This window comes from Myotis myotis, unplaced genomic scaffold, assembly GCF_014108235.1.
Source record: "Myotis myotis isolate mMyoMyo1 unplaced genomic scaffold, mMyoMyo1.p scaffold_m19_p_5, whole genome shotgun sequence".
Lineage (NCBI taxonomy): Eukaryota > Metazoa > Chordata > Mammalia > Chiroptera > Vespertilionidae > Myotis > Myotis myotis.
The window spans coordinates 1,078,180-1,097,974 of NW_023416357.1; the positions used below are offsets into that span (position 1 = coordinate 1,078,180).

A 19,795-nucleotide genomic window follows, 5' to 3' on the forward strand; every position below is an offset into this window, starting at 1 on the left:
AAAAAACCCAAAAACTGCAAAGAACTCCCCTCCCCCCCCCCCCCCCGATCAAATGCCAAACTATAGTAAGATGATCTTCATCTTGCCTTACTAAGAGTCCATAACTACTTAGAAGATAGTTTCATTATAGCTGATGAAACCCATAGGAGAAGAAAATGAAGAACACATCCTCATTGACTTCGTGAGACACACAGAATTCTAGGATACACATCCGTGTCTGCATACCTGCGCTTTCTTCTCACAGAGCGTGTACACGGTCTCCAGGTTCGGGTCGTTGTGAAGCGGGTGAGAGTACATGCGGTGCTCGAACGCCTCCACTTTCTGGATGACCTTCTTCAGGCCCTGGTCTTGAATGCCCATGTCATCGATAGGGTCCAATAAGGGAACACCATCCGGAAACCGTTTTTGAACTTCCTGAAACAAACATTTAAAATTAATTTTTATTTATAGACAAAATTAGTTAAATCAGTATTTTCTTTTATGCTTTTCTATGTGCAAACATAAGAAGGCTGCTACATATATACAGCTTGGAATTTCCCAAATCACTTATATGTGAGTGCATCTCCCCACTGCCTTTGTTTCTGAAACTCCTTTTGAGTATTTTCTGATGCAGGGGCGCACTGTACTCGACTAGTAGCCTAGCACATAGAGTTCAATGTCTGGATGTGGCACAGCCCAATGGTAAGCCACTCTCTGACATCTGGGTTGTGAAAACATCTTGCCATCATAAACAATTGTGTATTAAACATCTCTTAAGTGTATAAATTGTTTTCAATTTTCTGATTAATTCCTTGGGGTTGATACCTAAGGAGGGCACAACTGAGTCAAAAGATGTAAATTTTAAAAGGTCCAGATCCCGCTTGCTAATTTTTTTTATACGACTGAACTGTGAACATAATGAGCATATGAGTTCAGAGAAGGGATGGTTCACAGCAGACTAGCGCCCCCTGGGGGACTTCAGGGTCTAAGACAGACTTCAAAGATGAGATAGGATTTGGCCAGGTAGGAATTAAATAAACAAACAATAAATAAATCAATACATACATAGATACAGCTTAAAAAGGTCTAGTGAAAGTAGCCTGTTCCTTTATCTTTGTTGTCTCAGATTCTAGTATATAATCTCCCATGAGCAGTAGATGCTAATTTAACCCTTTGCGGTCGTATCAAATTTGGACATGGGTGTTGTACTGGTCGGAATTAATTTCCATTGAAAGAGCAGTGATACATAACATGCGAGATTATGAAGGATAAACAAGATTTATTAATTCTTTTCTGGAACTACGTCACTACTAGTAGAATCACTACAAACGTTATCACTTTCTACGTCAGAGTCAGTATTCAAGGTGCCAAAATAAAACTCATTACTTTCAGATTCGCAGTACACTTCTTTCGGTAACTTTCTTTTTGCCATTTTGCAGTATTATTTTGAAATATCTTAAGCGAGAATGCCTAATTACAGTTAAACGTAATTTGTAAAGCTTTATTTGAAATTCTGCGAAGTATCTCCGAAGCTTGTCGATTTCTTCACTCTCAAAAGGCGACTGACTCGCCACGGTGTTTTGCATGGCGAGTGTGGAATGACCGCGTTTGTTTATATTGAGTTTCGATATCTCCGATTTGTCGGGCAATGTTTTGGTTCGTGACAAGGTCGCTTAGACACTTAGGAGCTTTCAGAGAAATTATGAACTGATACATGAATGCATAGAGTTAAGATTCGTACGGTTCCTTGCTGTGGTGGCTGAGAGCAGACATACGACCTGAACGGTAAAAAAGCTTTGGTGGCTGAGAGTAGACAAACGACTGCAAAGGGTTAAATGTTTACTGACTAAATAACAAAGTTCCTTTTTTTCAGTAGAAAATAAAGTTTTCTACAAGTCCTAATTTTTTGTTGAAAATAAAATGATTTCAACCATTTGTTGACCACAATGAACATGGCTACGCCCTGGCCCAGGACTGACACTCGTGCCCTCCAGTGGCTCACGGAGCTGGTGCAGAGAGAGGACGGGGGTGCGGCTTGGCGGCCACCACTGTGACAGAACCACCTCTCCTGGGGGTGGTCACAGCTTTTCTGAAAGGAGGCATTTCGGCTGCCTCACTATGGAGCCTCAGTAGATGTGCAGGAAACTTGCATTTAATTTATAAAGTCAATGTGTACCTGTATCGACTTTAGAACACTCTGTCTGTTGTCCAGGGGTCGAAGGTCTTTGGGAATGTAGAGCCTAACACTGCTGATAGCAGACAGGAGATGCACCAAGACTGGAACAACCTACCAACAAAAAAGTTACGAAATGTTGCAATTAAAATCACACATTGTCAGATTCTACCATTTCCTAAATTTAGTTTACATCCCTAAAAGGAAGCTGCATTTACAATATGTGACAGTATAAGTAGGGAAGCTCTTATCTTAGTAGAGATTGTATTTTAAAAGTAAAAACTAATTCAAACCTCTAAATAACAGGCCTATAAATGGTACACAAGTGACCGCTCGATATATAATCCATACGTATTCATCTGTGCGTCCCCACGTCTGGCACTCGGAATCCTCAAGGTACCACACAGAGCACTACAGAGGGAGGAGATTCCTTACGGTTAAAGGCCGAGGAAGGCCCCGTCAGTGCTGGGTGGGCTGCAGGAAGGAGAGCAGTACTCCAAACAGAGAAAGCACTGTGCTCCACCAGACGTAGCGTCAAGGTCACCTCTCTTTACCTTTCGGCCAGGCTTTCTCCAGGCAAGAACCCTTCGCTCACCATTTGGCTCCCTTTCAGTTGGGAGGCCTCTCTGAACCGAGGTCCAAATTCGTCTGGGTCTCCTATGGTTACCTTCACACAATCAGTGACAAACAACTGTCACTGGCTGCTGGTGATAAATATCTTGGTTTTATTGAACAAATGAGAGTGGTTAAGCGTGGGTTTGAGTCCAGAGTATCCGGGCTTGAATTCAGTCTGCAGCTAGTTGTGTGACCTTGAGCAAGTCACCTAACCTGAGCTTCCGTTTCCACATTTTAGAAATTATTACTTTGCCCTTTACAATTACTAAGAAATGTGTGGAGAGATTCACTTTGTAAATATCCCATTCCTTGTTAAGCTTTCAACTCCTTAGTTTTAGTATCCGTGTATTATTCTTATCTGAGTCCATTATTATCTGTGGTAGTTGTATGATGTTGGCTTTTTAACATCACCATCTATTTATCTCACATGAACCTGTAGATTCTTGTTTTATTTTTATTTGATTATAATCTTTACTATCATTTTATTCTCAAACTGTCACATTTTTGAAAGAAGACATTGTGTGGGCTGAATGTGCCTTCCAACCACCAGTGTGTAACCTCGTCAATCCCAGATGGGCTGTCTGGCTGGAGAGAAGACTCAGGACGTGAAAAACAATCACCACAGCACCAGACAGCCAGCACCAGAGGGAGAGGACAGCTCTTCTGCACTGAGCTCAAGGGGTGCACATGACCCACACAGCAGGAAAACAGCTCCCTCGCTCTACCTGCAGCTGCATTCAGAATGCACACGGACTTGAGAATCTCCTTGAAACAGAATAAAGATTATTCTGTAAAAACAGGAACCAGAAGGAAGAAAGAAACTGTCCAATTCTAATGCTGCTTGAGTACAGACAGAGAGATCCTAAGACTGAATTGAAGTTTTGTAAATAAGAAGTTAAATGCTCAAAAACCAACTGAATAGCTCCCACAGTATTATAAATCTCTACACTCGAAGTGATTTAAAACCGTATCATAAGATGTGCATAGCACAGTTCATTCAACTTTCTAAACCTAATAACCTTTACAGAGTAACTTAGAATTCAGGTTTATCATGGTGCAGCAGTCATCTATATAAATCCAAACAACCACATAGGCAGTTATTGGAAACTTGTTAGAATACCAATAGTAGAAAGCATTTTTATTCTTAGGCCTTTTTAATCTTTGCAAATTTGCCATTAATCTATTTTAAGATAAGCACATAATAAGATAATATCAGAAGTCAGTAAGTTTTAAGTCAATAGATTCTAAATGAATTTCAATTCCTCAAATCAAGACTGTTAGCTAGAACACAATTTCTAAATTCTTTATTCAAGAAAGATCTTTTTGAACCAACTGAATTTTAATCGAGTCAAAACAAACTTATTTAAACGAACGTAGTTTTCATTAACTTTTGTATTTTAAAACATTGAATTAGTGCCTTGATCTAGTTTTCTCTCCAGAATGTGGAAGGTTAACCAAAGGCTTACAGCAACCCAAGTAGCATGTAGCAAAAACAAATGGCTGGCTTTGAGTCCGAGGGGAGCTTTGTGGTATTTTAATTTACCCCACCTGGTCCCCAGGAGCCTTGGGGACCGACAGCTGCAATACAGTGAAAACCGCTGGCAGGCACGGGAAGGCAGGAGCAGAGCGGGAGTGCTTCCGAGCTCCGCCCCCAGAGGACTGGCACTACCTCACCCGTCAGGTGGCTCCAGGAGACTCCACTGACAGGGCTGTCTTATCTGACCTGACTCAGTACCCCCAGAGCCAACAACTTTTTCCCTGAGGCCTTTGTTGAAAATAGTAGAGTCCACTGTTTAACATCATGGCTTCCCAAGACAATGATTAACAATGAGATCAAGCAATAAGGTAAACAGAAAGCTTAAAATAAAGCTGAGGAGCAAACTGTCCACAGGGGGATCTGAAAGGTTCTGACGCATCCCTGGGCACCTAGGAGGCCACAGGCACTTGGCCTAGCATTTACCGCTGGCTGACCCTGAGACTGTGCTGTGCACACAGGAAGTAGGGTCAGGCAGCGCTGCCCACTCGCTGGCTGAGACCTGCAGGTGTGCTGCAATGTGCACGCAGAACCTCTATCAGAGACTGGTGCACTCAGCGGGTCCCAGGCCTCACGGAAGTCTCTAGTTATTAGCTGACCCACTAAGCTAACCAAGCAGAGATGTCAGTGGCCATGCACAACACACAACTAATTCAGAAAAGTCTACCCAACAAACAACAATTGGCAACAAGAAGAAACTCAGGGCGGAAGGGAAGAGGGGAATCTATTGCCATTTTTCAAATGTGCAGTTTCAGCAAAAAAATTACAAGACATGTAAAGAAACAACGAAGTTATGTCCACGCACCAGGAAAATAGCAGTCAATAGAAACCGTGCCTGAGGAAGGGCAGACATTAGACTTCCTACTTTAAATCAGCTGTTTTAAAAATGCTCAAAATTCATCACAAAAAAACCTGATTTTAATGTGTCATAGTACACTTTTGATGCAAACTTCAAAAGTGATAAAACTGTTAGATTGACTCCATCACAACTATTACAGGGTATCTTGCTTCTTAAGCAGCTGTCATGCCGAGAGAGAGAGACAGAGAGAGAGAGAGAGAGAGAGAGAGAGAGGGAGAGAGGGAGAGAGAGACAGAAGTGTCTGTAAGATCTACAGGAGAGAACGGCAGGAACTCGAAGAGTACAGTGCGGTCTGTGGTCGTCTATTCCGCGTCCCTTACGGGTACTTTTACCGAATGCGGAAGGATTCTGGGCGTGCCCTGCCAAGAGAAAACGAAGCAGAAACCACTCGTCTGGCCCTCACAGTTATTATGGTCTTCATTTCCTGACCCTGAGTCTCCTTCGACTGTGATGGAGCGGCTGGGACGAGTGGCAGTGGGAGGTGCACCTGCAGCTGGCAAAGCCACCAGGACAGAGCTGCAGGAACATACTGCCTGCAGTGTCCACCTCTACCAGGAATGTAATAAATGACATGGATAAAGTAAAACTGCATAATTATTTGATGGTAAAAATAACAGTAAGACTTCTTTATAGCTAAGGTAAAATCCAACTTTTAAGAAAATTTAAATTTTTAAATTCTTTTAATCTTTTCCTTTGTCACTATTAACCTTGACATAATTTGATAAAAGAAAAAGAGCTTAAATCTCATCACTCATTTTACTGATATTTAGATAGTTTCAGGAACTCTAGTGATTACAATAATTCACAGGGTCTCTGTGCCCCAAGATGAAAGCTAAGCACACACCTGCATCTCCCCCTTCTCCTCGGGCTTGGCCGGCTTTGCAGCCTCCGTAGCGGAGTTTTTCAAGCTTTCTCGGCTGCAGCGCAGAAGCACTTCCACCACATACAGCGGGTCGAGCTCCCCGGAGTTGGGCTGGAAGAGCAGAGAAGGTCATTCACTCTGAGACACTGACCTGCACGCGTCCAGGGACAGTGTCCTTGGCACTGATGAGCTCAGAGGAGAAATATAAATTATCATGAAATTAAAATCCGTTGTTGTTGTTAGGAAAATAAACCCATGCCATTTTAAGCATGACATTTAAGATTATTCAAAAAATTATTTTCTATGGCAGTATTTATTACATCTTCTCTTAAGATAATCCTTTCTCATCTTTGATCAATTTCGTGAGTCTGAAAAAAACATTTCATTAACAATTTATATAAAATTCTATTTTAGGAACAAATAGTTTACCTTAACATTTGACTTTTTGGAGAAATTCACGACTACTCCCCAGCCAAAATCATCTCCTTCATTCTTTACCTAAAAAGAAAGTAAAGCACATAAACAAGGACATTTGTGTCCAAAAGGCAATTTTAACCCATACCCACATTACAGGCTAACAAAACTGAGTCTTCCTGATGAAGTATTGTTTGAGAGATCACTGTTAAACTTATGGAAAAAGATATTAACTCTACAGAAAAAAAATCACTGCCTATTCCATAAGTCTCTGGAACACCAATGACAAGAATCTCTCAATCGGCAAACAAATGTCAACAAGTGATAACATGGTGTATTTGTTCTGAGAAATCTAAAGTCTTTCATGTTTTATAATTAATAAATTCATCCTACATAAAACTGCCTTTATTTTTTAGACTAGTGGCCCAGTGCACAAAATTCATGCATGGGGTGGGTGTGTGTGTGTGTGTGTGTGTGTGTGCGCCCCTCAGCCCAGCCTGCACCTTCTCCAATCTGGGACCCCTTGGGAGATGTCCAACTAAACCAGCAGTCGGACATCCCTTTCGCAATCTGGGACCACTGGCTCCTAACTGCTCACCTATCTGCCTGCCTGATCACCCCTAACCACTCTGCCTGCCAGCCTGCTCGTCCCCCACTACCCACCCCTGCCGGTCTGCTCACCCCCAACTGCCCCTTACCCCCCACCGGCCTGATCACCCCCAACTGCCCTCCCCTCCTGACCTGATTGCCCCTAACTGCCTCTGCCTTGGCCCCGCCACCATGGCTTTGTCCAGAAGGTCTCTTGGAAGGTCTCCCGGTCTAATTAGTATATTACCCTTTTATTAGTATAGATTTTATAATTGAACACTGTCTACCTCAATTTATATCCTCTAAAATAAAATCTGATTAATGACCCCCCTTAAGCAGAGCCATGTGAAACCAATAAAACCATATAATTACTATAGATCAACTGCTGTAGCAGAAAGCATTTTATCAATATAAAGAAATAGAATAGCTATTCGAAAATTATCCAATATTAAAATATCTAAACATTTTTTAAAAAGTAACATACCTTTACCAAACGACCTGGTTGTAGAAATGGTAAGCAATATTTTGGTTTGTGAATATATTCTTCAATTTCTTTACCCAGCTTGGCAAGCTGCTGCCTGATCTTGTAATAGATGACCACGCTTTCTTCATTGGGTATCACTATTTTATTATATTGTTCTTCCGAGTTCCGCACCTCTGTAAATAAACGCATGTACCATGTAGAAACTGCACACCCACAATGTATGCAACCACCCCACCCTCTAGTTCACCTACTGCAAGAGGAAACCCACCCCATCCAGAACACACCTCATCCCTTCCTCCCCAGGCCCGGTGCCTTTCTGTCTGCTTTCCGTCTGCATGGATTCTCCTGTTCTGGACAGTTCATACTTATTACATCAAACAACATGCAGCCTGATGTCGTTGATGTTGGGGCCTCTCCTGGTGCTTCCTTCTTGGCTGAGTAATATTCCAGTGCATGGGGGGACCATTTTACTTACCCTCTTACCAGCTGATGAACATTTAAATTACTTCCACCCTTTGGCTGTAAACAGTGCTACTATAAACATGTCTGCAGACAAACATGCGTCGTTGGAACACACTTCCCATTCTTTAGGTTATGTACCAGGAGTGAAACTGTTGGGTCTTATGGTAATTCTGCCATTAAACCTGCTGTGGAAGTGCTACACTATTTCCCACACAACCCCACCATTTTGGTAACTACCTTTTTAAAAACAACAATCCTAAGGGGTGTGAGGTGGTATCTGTGTGGTTACCATTTGCATTTCCCTAATAACTCATGATGTAGAGCATCTTTTCACATGTTTGTGGGAAACTACTTATCTTCTTTAGAGAAATGTCCATCCAAACCCTTTGCCCATTTAAATTACACTTTTGTTGTTGAGTTTTAAGAATTCTTTATATATTCCTGATACTCGATCCGTATGTGATTTGGAAATATTTCCTCCCAGTCTGTGGGTTTTCTTTTCACTTTACTGTTGGTGTCTACTGAAGTGTAAGTTTTTAATTTTGATTAAATAAAATTTATTTTCTTTTGCTGATTGTCTTTTTGGTGTATTCTCTAGAAAACAACTGCCAAATCCAAGGTTATGAAGATTTATGCCTATGCTTTCTTCTAAGAGTCTTATGGTTTCAGCTCTTATATTTAGGACTGTCATCAATTTCAGTTAATTTTTATGTACGGTGTGAGGTAAGGATCCAACTTCATTCTTTTGCACTTGGCTGTCCTGTTGTCCATGCAGCGTTTGTGAAAAATCAACTGCCCACAGATGCATGGATTTCTGCTTAAACACTGTCCCCACCCTCCACTCCAAATCACACTGTGCTAATGAGTCAGAAGCCTGAGAGACTGTAAGTCACCTGTGGTTTGTATCTAGGACTCTAACTACAGCTATAGCCCACTCCCAATCAAAGAGCAGAGGGACACAGCATGAGCAGCTGCTCTCCCCACAGTGCAAACCAAGGTTCAAGTAGTCCCATATGTAACTCCATAGCCCTTGCCATTGTATTAATTAAGGCATTACCTATGAATGAAACCAAACAAAAAAATTAAGAGTAGGTCTGCATTTGCTCTCCAGTAAACAGACAATACAATCCTGGAAGTTCTACTCTTATGGCTCACTAAGAAATCTATTGTGGACTTAGTAAATGAAAACATCTCATGTAGCCAGCCTTCCCAGTTTCTTATTAAAACAATCAAAAACAAAAAAGCACCACTGTATCTATCTATCTATCTATCTATCTATCTATGTGTGTGTGTGTATCCTATCTAATAATAGACAAACATGGTAATTAACCATATCTCTGTTATGCTTCCCATTGGCTAATCAGCAGGATATGCAAATTAACTGACAACAAAGATGGCGACCGGCAGCCACGCAGCTGAAGTGAACAGGATGCTTGCTTGCTCCAGTGATGGAGGAAGCCAAGGTTCCCCGCCTGCTGCGGCCCAGCTCTGAGCTCCAGATGCAACAATGTTGCAATTATAGAAGCTAAACAAACCCCAGGTACATGCTTTCAGCCGCCAGCGGGCTCAGAGCTTAGAGCACCAGTGATGGCAACAGAGTTTCAATTCTAGAAGCTAAACAAACCCAGATACCTGCTTTCAGCCAGCTGCGGCCTCAGAGCTGGAGCCAGCTCTCAGCTCCAGTGACAGCTATGGAAGGTAAATAAATCCCAGAATAAAAAAAAAAAAAGAAAAGAAAAAAAGAGGCTGGGAGCTTCAGTTGCCCGCCAGCCTGAAAACGGCCCTCAGCCCCTCACCCAGACTGGCCAGGCACCCCAGTGGGGACTGCCACCCTGAAGGGGGTGTGACCAGCTACAAACAGCCATCAGCCCGTCATCCAGGCTGGCCAGGCACCCAAGCGAGACCCCCACCCTAATCCAGATCACCCTTCAGGGCAAACCAGCCAGCCCCCACCCGTGCACCAGGCCTCTATCCTATATAGTAAAAGGGTAATATGCAAACTGACCCTAACAGCAGAAAGACTGGGAATGACTGGTCACTATGACACACACTGACCACCAGGGGGCAGACGCTCAATGCAGGAGCTGCCCTCTGGTGGTCAGTGCGCTCTCACAAGGAGGAGCTCTGCTCAGCCACAAGCCAGGGTGATGGCTGCCAGTACAGCGGTGGTGGTGGGAGCCTCTCCTGCCTCCTCAGCAGTGCTAAGGATGTGTGGCTGCAGCTTAGGTCTGCTCCCTGCTGGCAAGTGGGCATCCCCCAAGGGCTGCCGGGCTGCCAGAGGGATGTCTGATTGCCAGCTTAGGCCCAATCCCCCAGGGAGCAGGCCTAAGCCAGCAAGTGGTCACCCCAGAGGGGTCCCAGACTGCGAGAGTGCACAGGCCGGGCTGAGGGACTCCCTACCCCCGAGTGCACAAATTTTTGTGCACCAGGCCTCTAGTATGTATGTATGTATGTATGTATGTATGTATGTATATATATACATATATATACACACACACACATATATAAATATATATATATTAGAAAAAAGAAGTAATATGCAAATGAGGTTGGGACTCTGTAACGGTCACAATCAGCTCAGCAGGCGGGGCCAGGCACGGCCCCAAGCCTGAGAGAACAACACGCAGGCACGGCCTGGAGCCTGAGATCAACACAGAGGGGCACCTGCTCTGAACCTCTGCGGTGCGGCTGGGGGGAGGGCCCCAGTGGACATACACATACACACATACACACACACACACATACACACACACACACACACACGGGGTGCCTGCTCCCAGCCTCTGCCGCCCGACTGCGGCTTAGGCCTGTTCCCCACGGGGAGCTGTCCTAAGCTGTCAGGACATCCCCTGAGGGCTCCTGGACTGTGAGAGGGGTAGGCTGGGCTGAGGGCCCCCCCGCCCCGCCCGCCCAGCGCACGAATTTTGTGCACTGGGCCTCTAGTTTCTAAAATAAAGCTGAATTACAACAGTCTATATCCTGGCTGTGCTATGTTTAAGGTTCCAGCAGCATCAACAGCAAAAAGGAGCTACACCTTCCTGGTAACGAGGGGCCAACTGCACCAAACTGCTCTGCAGTGAAGCAGCAGCACAGAGCTCCCCTGCCCCATCTCCTGCTCCCTGTTCACTCCAGGCAGCCTGGAAACTGCACTGAAGGTGCTGCAATTCCTTCATCAATTCCCTCTCCTGTCTCATCACCTAAACTCCTACTTCCTCCACTAAAAAGCCCATTATACTTTGGATACTCAGTCTTTTGTTTATTGGTTTCAAAGTGTTAGAATAACAAGACCTGCTCCTTTAAAACAAGAGGGAAATGCAGGGATAATTCAACTGAGAAGTATCCAGGGCACAGGAGCAACACTAGTCAGAGCCACACTGGAAACAGGTGCTCCCTTCCCATGGGGCTTGGGGAGACAGACAGCAGATGGAGAAGTGGTGGCAATGTTTAAGTTCACAGAACAGGTAGCAGACTCTTGGTCAAGTCATGACCAACAATCTGAGCCCAGCTAGAAGTTATGCTAGATCGTAATCATTTCCTCTTTCCTTAATTTCCAAGGCTTTCATTAAGACCTACATTAGAATCAGCCACAGAGAAGTGTCCTGACAGGGTTTTCTTCCTTCCCTGTGAAACGTCTGGTCGGCGATGAGGACTGGCTGCAGTTGTGACCTTTCTGCATGACAGGACTCAGACCTGGCTCACAGAAAGCCCCAGGGTCAAGCAGCACCCAGGCAGGAGCCCAGCCGCGAAGCCATGAGCGGTTGTACTTACTCTCCACCACCCCGGGAATGGCTCTGTAATGCTGAAACTGGTAGAAGGACTTCTCCAGCATGTACTCGGGATTGATTTCTTCCACACGCAGCAAGTTCAGAACCATGTTGTAGGTTAAATGGAAAGCGCTATTCAGGGGGTCGGCTGAGCCCTGAGAGGAGTGAACATGTCACTATTGTAGGTTACTCAAATAAACTCACACCAATAGTTTTCACCTGGTAGGTTGCTTCATAATTTAACTCTATGTGAAGGAACGCTACAGAAGTGTATTACGTTTTCCTGGAAAGCGTTTCAGCCCAACAAGATGAGCAAGCTCTAGAGCCCTGCTGTGTAACACAGCACCTGTAGTCAACAACGTGTTGTGAAGAGGGTTAATCTCATGTTGTGTTCCTTCCACGATAAAATTTAAAAATAAAATAAAAATTTTAATGAGCTCTGACCAGGTGGCTCAATTGGTTGGAGCATCATCCCACACACAAAAAGGTTGCAGGTTCGATTCCCAGACAGTGCACATACCTAGGTTGCAGGCTCAATCCCCAGTCAAGGTGCACACAGGAGGCAACCGATCAATGTTTCTCTCACATCAGTGTTTCTTTCTCAAAAAAAAAATCAATAAAAACATATTCTCAGGTGAGGATTAAAAAAGCAATAAAATCTAATATACTGACCTATGTATGTCTTAACGTATTTTGAAGCTTTAATTTTGTTTTAAAATTTTAGTTTTAAATTACAGTTCACATTCAATATTATTTTATACTAGAGGCCTGGTGCACAAAATTCGTGCAGGGGTAGAGTCCCTAGGCCTGGCAGGTGATCAGGGCCTTCCTTCCCCCCGCTGGGGGCCTTCCTTCATTCCACACTGCCCCCTGGTGTTCAGCGCATGTCAGAGCGAGTGGTCAAACTCCCGAGGGGACAATTTGCATATTAGCCTTTTATCATCTAGTTTCAGGTGTACAGCATAGTGGTTAGACAATCACATGACTTTAGTTAAAAAGTGGTCCCCCTGAAGTTTCAAGTACCCACCTGGCCCCATTCACAGTTATCACAATATTACTGACTATATTCTCCATGCTGTCCTTTCCATCCCTGTGACCATTCTATAGCTACCAATCTGCACTTTCCAACCCCTTCGTTTGTTTCACCTTTAGTTTAAATACCTCATGAGCCCCAGCCGGTTTGGCTCAGTGGATAGAGCACTGGCCTGTGGACTCAAGGGTCCTGGGTTTGGTTCCGGCCAAGGGCATGTACCTTGGTTACGGGCACATCCCCAGTAGGGAGTGGTGCAGGAGGCAGCTGATCGATGTTTCTCTCTCATCGATGTTTCTAACTCTCTATCCCTCTCCCTTCCTCTCTGTAAAAAAATATATTTAAAATAAATAAATAGCTCATGAGCTGGCAGTTAATTTTATATTTTTAATTAATGGTAAGTTTCCTATCTTATCAATAGTTTGCTCTAGGGATTTAAGAATGTGGAGGACAAGGAAAGCAACCAGGTTGAACTTCCTTGAGAAGCTCTTCAAAATAAAACATCTTAAACAATCTAAAACACAAACACTACACAAGCAAAATGAACAGGATCATCTGAAATAAAGCTTAAAATTTAAAAATTAGTTTTGGGATATTTATAATCTATCAATAGGCTAAAACAGGATGGTAGATTGTAGAATTAATTTATTCAGCTACCTGGGCTTGCAAAGGTAGAGGCAAGTAACTGCGCAAACCCTGACATCATGGGCCTCACTTCCTGTTTGGGTAGGGAGAGCAACTCCTGCAATGGAGGGAGATGTCAAGGTCACCTTAAATTTGAAGGGAAAGTGAGTGCTTTCACCTTCACTGAGGATCATCACATCCCTCCACACCATGAGCCGCTCGTTACCGATTAGAACAGAAAGTAGGAGACAAAATACCAGCACTTGGAGCACTTACCCTCTGCTCCCTCCCCCAGCCCAGGCAGTTTTGTAAATCAATTCATCTCCTTAGAAAGATATCTGAACTGACAAAACTAATTTCAGAGTTGCTCCTGAGGTATTTTTCTCAAATTCCTGCTGCAGGTGCAGAATCTTAACTCTGTTACCTTAAGCAGTTGCTTCCCAATAGTTGGGCTCATCTTTTCGTCAACCATAAGAATCACGATTCCTCTGTCATCCATGCCCCTCCTTCCGGCACGACCAGACATCTGAATGTATTCACCGGAAGAAATCTGAACAGACATAAGAAAAGTTCTAAGTTTAGGAGAGAACCTGGTAAAAAACATAGTCTTACTTTTTTTTTTCTTATAAAATACACAAGTACAAGTTACATACTCCAAAAAACCCCCCAAAACCCATGATTAAAAACATGAACTTTTCAGAGAGTGTAAATGAAAACACAAAACTGCAAAACACTTAAGAGTAACATTTAAATTTTAGCTGCAAAATGATCAAATCCATACCTACCGGGAAATATCAGCTAATTCACTGGCATAAAAAAATCTTTAAGTTAGATATTCTGAAAAACAGTAGTCTAAAAAAGCAGACAATGACCAAACTACTAAATCCTAACCCAATCATAAATTTTCTTGATGTACATGAGATTAGTATAAAATTAACCTTAGTTTTAAAGAAGCACAGTTATTTCTAACTTTCACAGTGTAAGTCCTTGGAGTTAGGTAGAGTCCATTCATCACCAAGAACAACCTAGTGAGAGGGCTAGGTGCTTCGAATACCTTAAAGTGAGGAAATGAAAATCAGTGTATTTACAGTGATTTAAAGCATTCCCGAATCATCTGCCCGCTTATCCCTCTCAAACTTTTTCACTGAAAGGTTTTTTTTGTTTGTTTGCTTTTTGGCTAAAGGATAGAAATGTAAAGGATCTGAAGCTTAACCTTGATAAGCTTGTTGTACGTATTAGCTCAGGTACAAGTTCAAGAGTATTTAGAACTAAACGTCTCTAAGATTGCATGAGCCAAAACCACCTTAAGTAAAACAAAGGTAAAAGTTATTTCAATATCGGAATCAACTTTACTTACCCATCGAAAGTCTTTCCCATCAAATTTCCGGGCATTTGTAAATAAAACTGTCCTAGCCGGCATGTTAATCCCCATGGCAAAGGTCTCCGTCGCAAACAACGCCTAATTTAGTGAATAATTATACAATTATTCATCAAGAGGGAAGAGGATAAAAATACTTTATTTCATCAACTCAGCAGAATGCTACTCATCTCTAAAAAGATGAAGAGCTATGCATGTGACAAAATTACATAACGTGGGTAGTACAATCACTTTTGTTTAAAAAATAAAGCATGTGTTATTTGCGTGAGTGCTCATGGAAATGTCCAGGACATGAGGGGAATGATGGCCTTTCATTTTACTTTATGCACGATTGTTCTATTTAAACTTTACAACCAACAAGTATCACTTATGCTTTCTTAAAAGAGACTTTAAAATGGCTCAGAGCCTGAACAAGACCCAGGGATAAATAGTGACCAATTCTTCACTTAAAATACCTCTTGTATGTTCTTTAGGACAGCGGTCGCCAACCTTTTGGACCTCACGCACCACCAGTGGTCCACCAACCTCCAGTTGGCAACCGCTGCTTTAGGATGAATAAACTTCTTTCAAATAGTCTACACAGCGGTGAAATTCTCATGATAAATTTCTAATCTAATTTTTAAACAAAACAATTTGAGTCATATATAGGCTGATGACTACATTTTAAAGTTGTATTCCATTTTTAACATCCCATTTCTGGATATAGATACCAATAATTTTAAATATTAAATCAGACTGCCTGGTTTAAATCAGAATATCATCTGTAAGTCTACCTGCAATTCTCCCGTCTTCTCTAGTCTTTTACATTTGTATACAGAAGGGAGTTCACCTGCAGAATCAGCTGCAGGTCTGACAATTCAATAGCACCTTTGACAAAATGCCACGCTGTACCGATCGTGTTAGCATTTCTTACTGAAAATAAACGGTACAAATGACTTTACCTATAGCCCAAATTCATGAAGTACACGCACACCTCCCACGTTTGAAACTTCACACCTGCCACTTTGCTTTTACAAAAGTCCTACATTAGCAGCTGTTTTGCGAAGCAAAAAAAAAACAAAGAGGATTTTTGCTTTTACCAAAAAAGGCAAAAGGCAAAAGCAGGGTCTGCGTGTTTGGCAGCAGCCGTTAGAGGCTGGTGCACTGCACGGCGAGGTGCCCTGTAGCTCCTTCCCCAGGAACCACCTCCACATCAGCCGCAGTTCTGAGCTGCATCTGGGAGCACCTGCGCTTTACCATGACTGACTGTGCACGGGTCAGCAAGACGTGTCCTAAGGAATCAGAAAAGCCCACAAGCCCGTAAGCGTGCTGCGCTTGGTATAAACCCGGGTGCAAGGAAGCATTTTGGTGGCAATGAAATAAAGCGTTTTGGTGGCAATGAGTGTACTGAATCTTGGGTCTGGGAACCCACAGTAATTTTCCATATAAATTAACGTAAATGTTTCTTCAAGTTATGCCCTTTCAGCTGATGAAAGGCTTCCTAGCAGCGCCCTACTTCTGGACAGCAGGCGGCCTGTGTAACTATAGAAATCAAGTGCATCCCTCAGCTACACTGTGTTACCCAGTTCAAACAACAAAACAATATAGCCAAACTGTTCACACAATAATTCTCGGGCGTAATAAACAAACATGAAATCATACCTTTATCAATCCTTCAGAAAAGAGGATTTCTATCGTTTCTTTCAAAATAGGAAGTAAGCCACCGTGGTGGATGCCAATCCCCCGCTTCAAAAGAGGAAGCACATGTTCAACCTGCGAGTGGAATATTTATTTAACAATGTGAGGAAGAGGGAAATTAAAAACCCTAAAGCAACTAATTAAGGAAAACGGGTAATCAAGAAAGAATGCTGTTTAAAGAGACATCACATAAGCGTTACAGAATAAAAGCAGAAACTAAACCTGTATCCCCTGACCAAACCCAAAACATAAGCAACTCTATCAGGCTTCCTGTATGAAAACAGCTTATGAAAAAGTCTGAAAGGCATGTTTTAAATAAACTTTATAAATGCTTTGCTACCTCATTCAAATGTACAGCATCACTTTATCTCCTCCAAAAAATTAAAGTTTATGAGGAAAAAGTTAGTGTCTGCACAAAATAAACTTAAATACTAGCCAACTCAGACCAAAAAGAATTAAGTAGGGAGCATTATCTCAATCCGTTGAGGTTCTGCTTCCTGGCAATTGTCGACAGTTTGGCTCAAATAAACTCACAAAATTCTTTAAAAAAAAGAATTAAGTAACTATAACACGTTTAGCATAATATATGTACTTCCTCTAAAAGGAAGTGAGGTGCCAAAGAGGTCATTCTCATCAACACTATACCAATGCCATTTAAGGTCCACTATTTAATAAGTGTGCTAGGGTTACAAAATACATGAAGACATGGCTCATCCCTTCTCTACTAACCATTCAGCTGGGAAGAAAAACTACAAAAAAAAAAAAATTATAAGTTAAATATTCTTTTAAATAGCAATACATTGGCCTGGCCAGGTAGCTCAGTTGGTTAGAGCATCATCCCGATACGCCATGGTTGCGGGTTTGATCCCTGGTCAGAGCACATATAAGGATCAACCAATGAATGCGTGAATAAGTGGAACAAATCAATGTTTCTGTTTGTCTCTCTAATATACACCAATATGCTTTTGTAGTCTTATAAACCCATGTACGTGAAAGCAACCATTCGTAAGCAGAGGACGACCTTCCAGCTTCTCACACGGTCTTTGAAAGGTTAGGCTGGACAGAGTAGCTCAGGTTGGATGCACATCAGACTCTCTCGGGAGCTGCCATAGCCTTACATATCTGAAGACTTATACCTGGCATGTTAGGAACAAGCAGCAGCTCAGACCATGAGCACGTTCAGAAAAGAGAGCCTCAGGCAGCACGTCTTTCCTCTCCCCACCTTTTCAGAAGCTTAAAATAAGTCAAGACACCATTTCAGTGCATGACACAACGTATCCCCTGCAGGGGCAAACGTTACAATACAGCAACACAACTAAGAACCGAAGAGTGAACTCATGCCACCTACTCACAGCCATAACTCACTGCTATCAAACACGAACCTGAGGGAGCTTTTTATCTTCATCCGACAAGCAGTCAATCGCATTACTGAATACTTCTTCCACCATCTTCTTTTCTTCATCTAAGAGAGAACACCCAGAGGCACATAAGTATCTTACTGAGTCAGCGACACCCACTTCTAACATGCAGAGAGCGAGAGTCTATAAAGAGTAAAAACAGTACTTTAGATTGTCAGCAGGGAAAGTAGATTAAAATGACTGTAATTATTTAATAAAGTTCACTACCTTTTCAAAACATACATAACAGACCTAATCTGTGAATAAAAGTACTACCATATAAAAATAGTGGCTAACTGTGCTAACTGCTCTGCATACGGGGTTCAAGTCCAAAAATCACAGGTCTCGGGCTCTCGCTATCCACCACTGAGGAAAGGGGGTTAGAGCGAACCATGGCTGCTGCTCTTAGCTGTTCGAGCAGCAACTCAAAGCCTCTGCACTTACCCACGACACTGCCTGCTTGTGCAGTCTGTTACATAGCAGGCAGTCAATAAGTACTGGGTGAACTAATCAATATTAACACTGCAACACTGAGTAGACTCAACACTCGTAGTTATAAGAAAACGTCTCAGCAGAGCAATTCACTCAGTCAAAACAAGAAATACAGTAAATTCTCACATTAAGAGTCGAGAGGTCCTAAGTGAAATGATGTCTAATGAGACCAATTTTACCACAGGCTAACTGACATAAGCAAGACAAGTTCCTCCAGCATCTCACTGACATTATAACAAAAAGATGTTGAATAAAACGTTACTGGAGGACCTGCTGTATTGGTTTCAAGAGGTTAGTTATCTCTCCTTTGTTACTTTGGCCCATGGAGAAGTAAAAACTAGCTTTAATGTGGGTGGGTTTATTTCTGTCTTGGAAACAAAACACCTGAAATTCAATGTTGGATGAGTGAAGAACTTCTCACGGTACAGGAGTACGTAAGTAAAGGCAGAACTGAATTATAAGTGGGCTGGTTTTCAGCACACGACCGTTTTTGGCGAGGTTATGCTACTACCTAGCTATGTGACTTCAAGCGAGTTCCATGCACAGCTAATGTATGAGAAGAACATGAACTTGCTAGAAGTACTCTTACTTTACTCAAAAGGTACTTAGGTCAGGTAGCTCCGGCTGGGAGTTCCAGAAGGGAGAGCACAGGGCCTTCCACAGGAGGAGGCCTGGGAGGAGAACACCCGCGCAGTCGGACAGAGGCCAGAGGCCGCACCGCCTGGGGCTGTGCAGGAAGCAGAGGCACAGGCTATGCTATGCAGCAGGGACCTTGGGATTGCACAGAGCAACGTACTTACACCTCCCACCAAAGAAGACAGAGGAGGAGAGATGTGATCAATCCCCTCCTACCGCCTCTACAAATGTGCTGAGCACCTGCTGCTGGAACTGCAAGGTGAGCTGCAGATCCTCGCCACATACAGCATGCAATGCCTTGGCAGGGATGTGTTTACATTCCTTTCACTAACATTAAAACTACGCTGAAATCACACAGTACCTGTGTTGAAATCTAATTTGGTCATTTGAAGTGCATAGGCTTCACAATCTTTCTTACTGAAACTGAAAATAATTACAGGTTGAAAATTTCTTTCCATAATCATCTTCACAATCTTGAACACATTTGATGGTCCTGCAAAAAGAGTATATAAAACCAAATCCAAAAATTAACTCAAGATGGATCATAGACCCAAACATAAGAACTAACACTATAAAACTCTTTAAAAACATATAGGAGTAGCCCGGCCCATGACTAAGCAGTTGAAAGTCGATCCAGGAACCAAGAGATCAGGGGCTCAATTCCTGGTCAGGGTGCATGCCCGGGTTGCGGGCTTGATCCTCAGTAGGGGACGTACAGGAGGCAGCTGATTAAGGTTTCCCTCTCATCAATGTCTCTGTCTCTCTATCCTTTTCCCTTCCTCTCTCTCAAAATCAATAAAAATGTATTTTTAAAAAACATATAGGAG

At 42.7% G+C, this 19,795-nt stretch overlaps 1 protein-coding gene across 9 annotated transcripts in view; it reads right to left on the reverse strand.

Moving 5' to 3' along the window:
• MTREX (Mtr4 exosome RNA helicase) overlaps nt 1-19,795 on the reverse strand; it is a 58,112-nt gene that overhangs the window by 23,392 nt on the left and 14,925 nt on the right. For 7 of the 9 annotated variants that reach the window (XR_004967454.1, XM_036308526.1, XM_036308525.1 and 4 more), the window contains 11 exons: nt 19,406-19,461; nt 17,826-17,984; nt 16,408-16,518; nt 14,746-14,847; nt 13,813-13,938; nt 11,739-11,889; nt 7,509-7,681; nt 6,452-6,520; nt 6,005-6,133; nt 2,156-2,266; nt 226-414 (listed from right to left, as the gene is read on the reverse strand). Coding sequence is in view for 8 of the 9 variants with exons in the window: in XM_036308526.1 (XP_036164419.1) it covers nt 226-414; nt 2,156-2,266; nt 6,005-6,133; nt 6,452-6,520; nt 7,509-7,681; nt 11,739-11,889; nt 13,813-13,938; nt 14,746-14,847; nt 16,408-16,518; nt 17,826-17,984; nt 19,406-19,461 (1,376 nt within the window). In the remaining variant the exon portion in view is untranslated. Of the gene's footprint in view, nt 1-225; nt 415-2,155; nt 2,267-6,004; nt 6,134-6,451; nt 6,521-7,508; nt 7,682-11,738; nt 11,890-13,812; nt 13,939-14,745; nt 14,848-16,407; nt 16,519-17,825; nt 17,985-19,329; nt 19,462-19,795 lie in introns of all 9 variants that reach the window. The other 2 variants (XM_036308523.1, XM_036308528.1) reach the window with 2 other exon arrangements.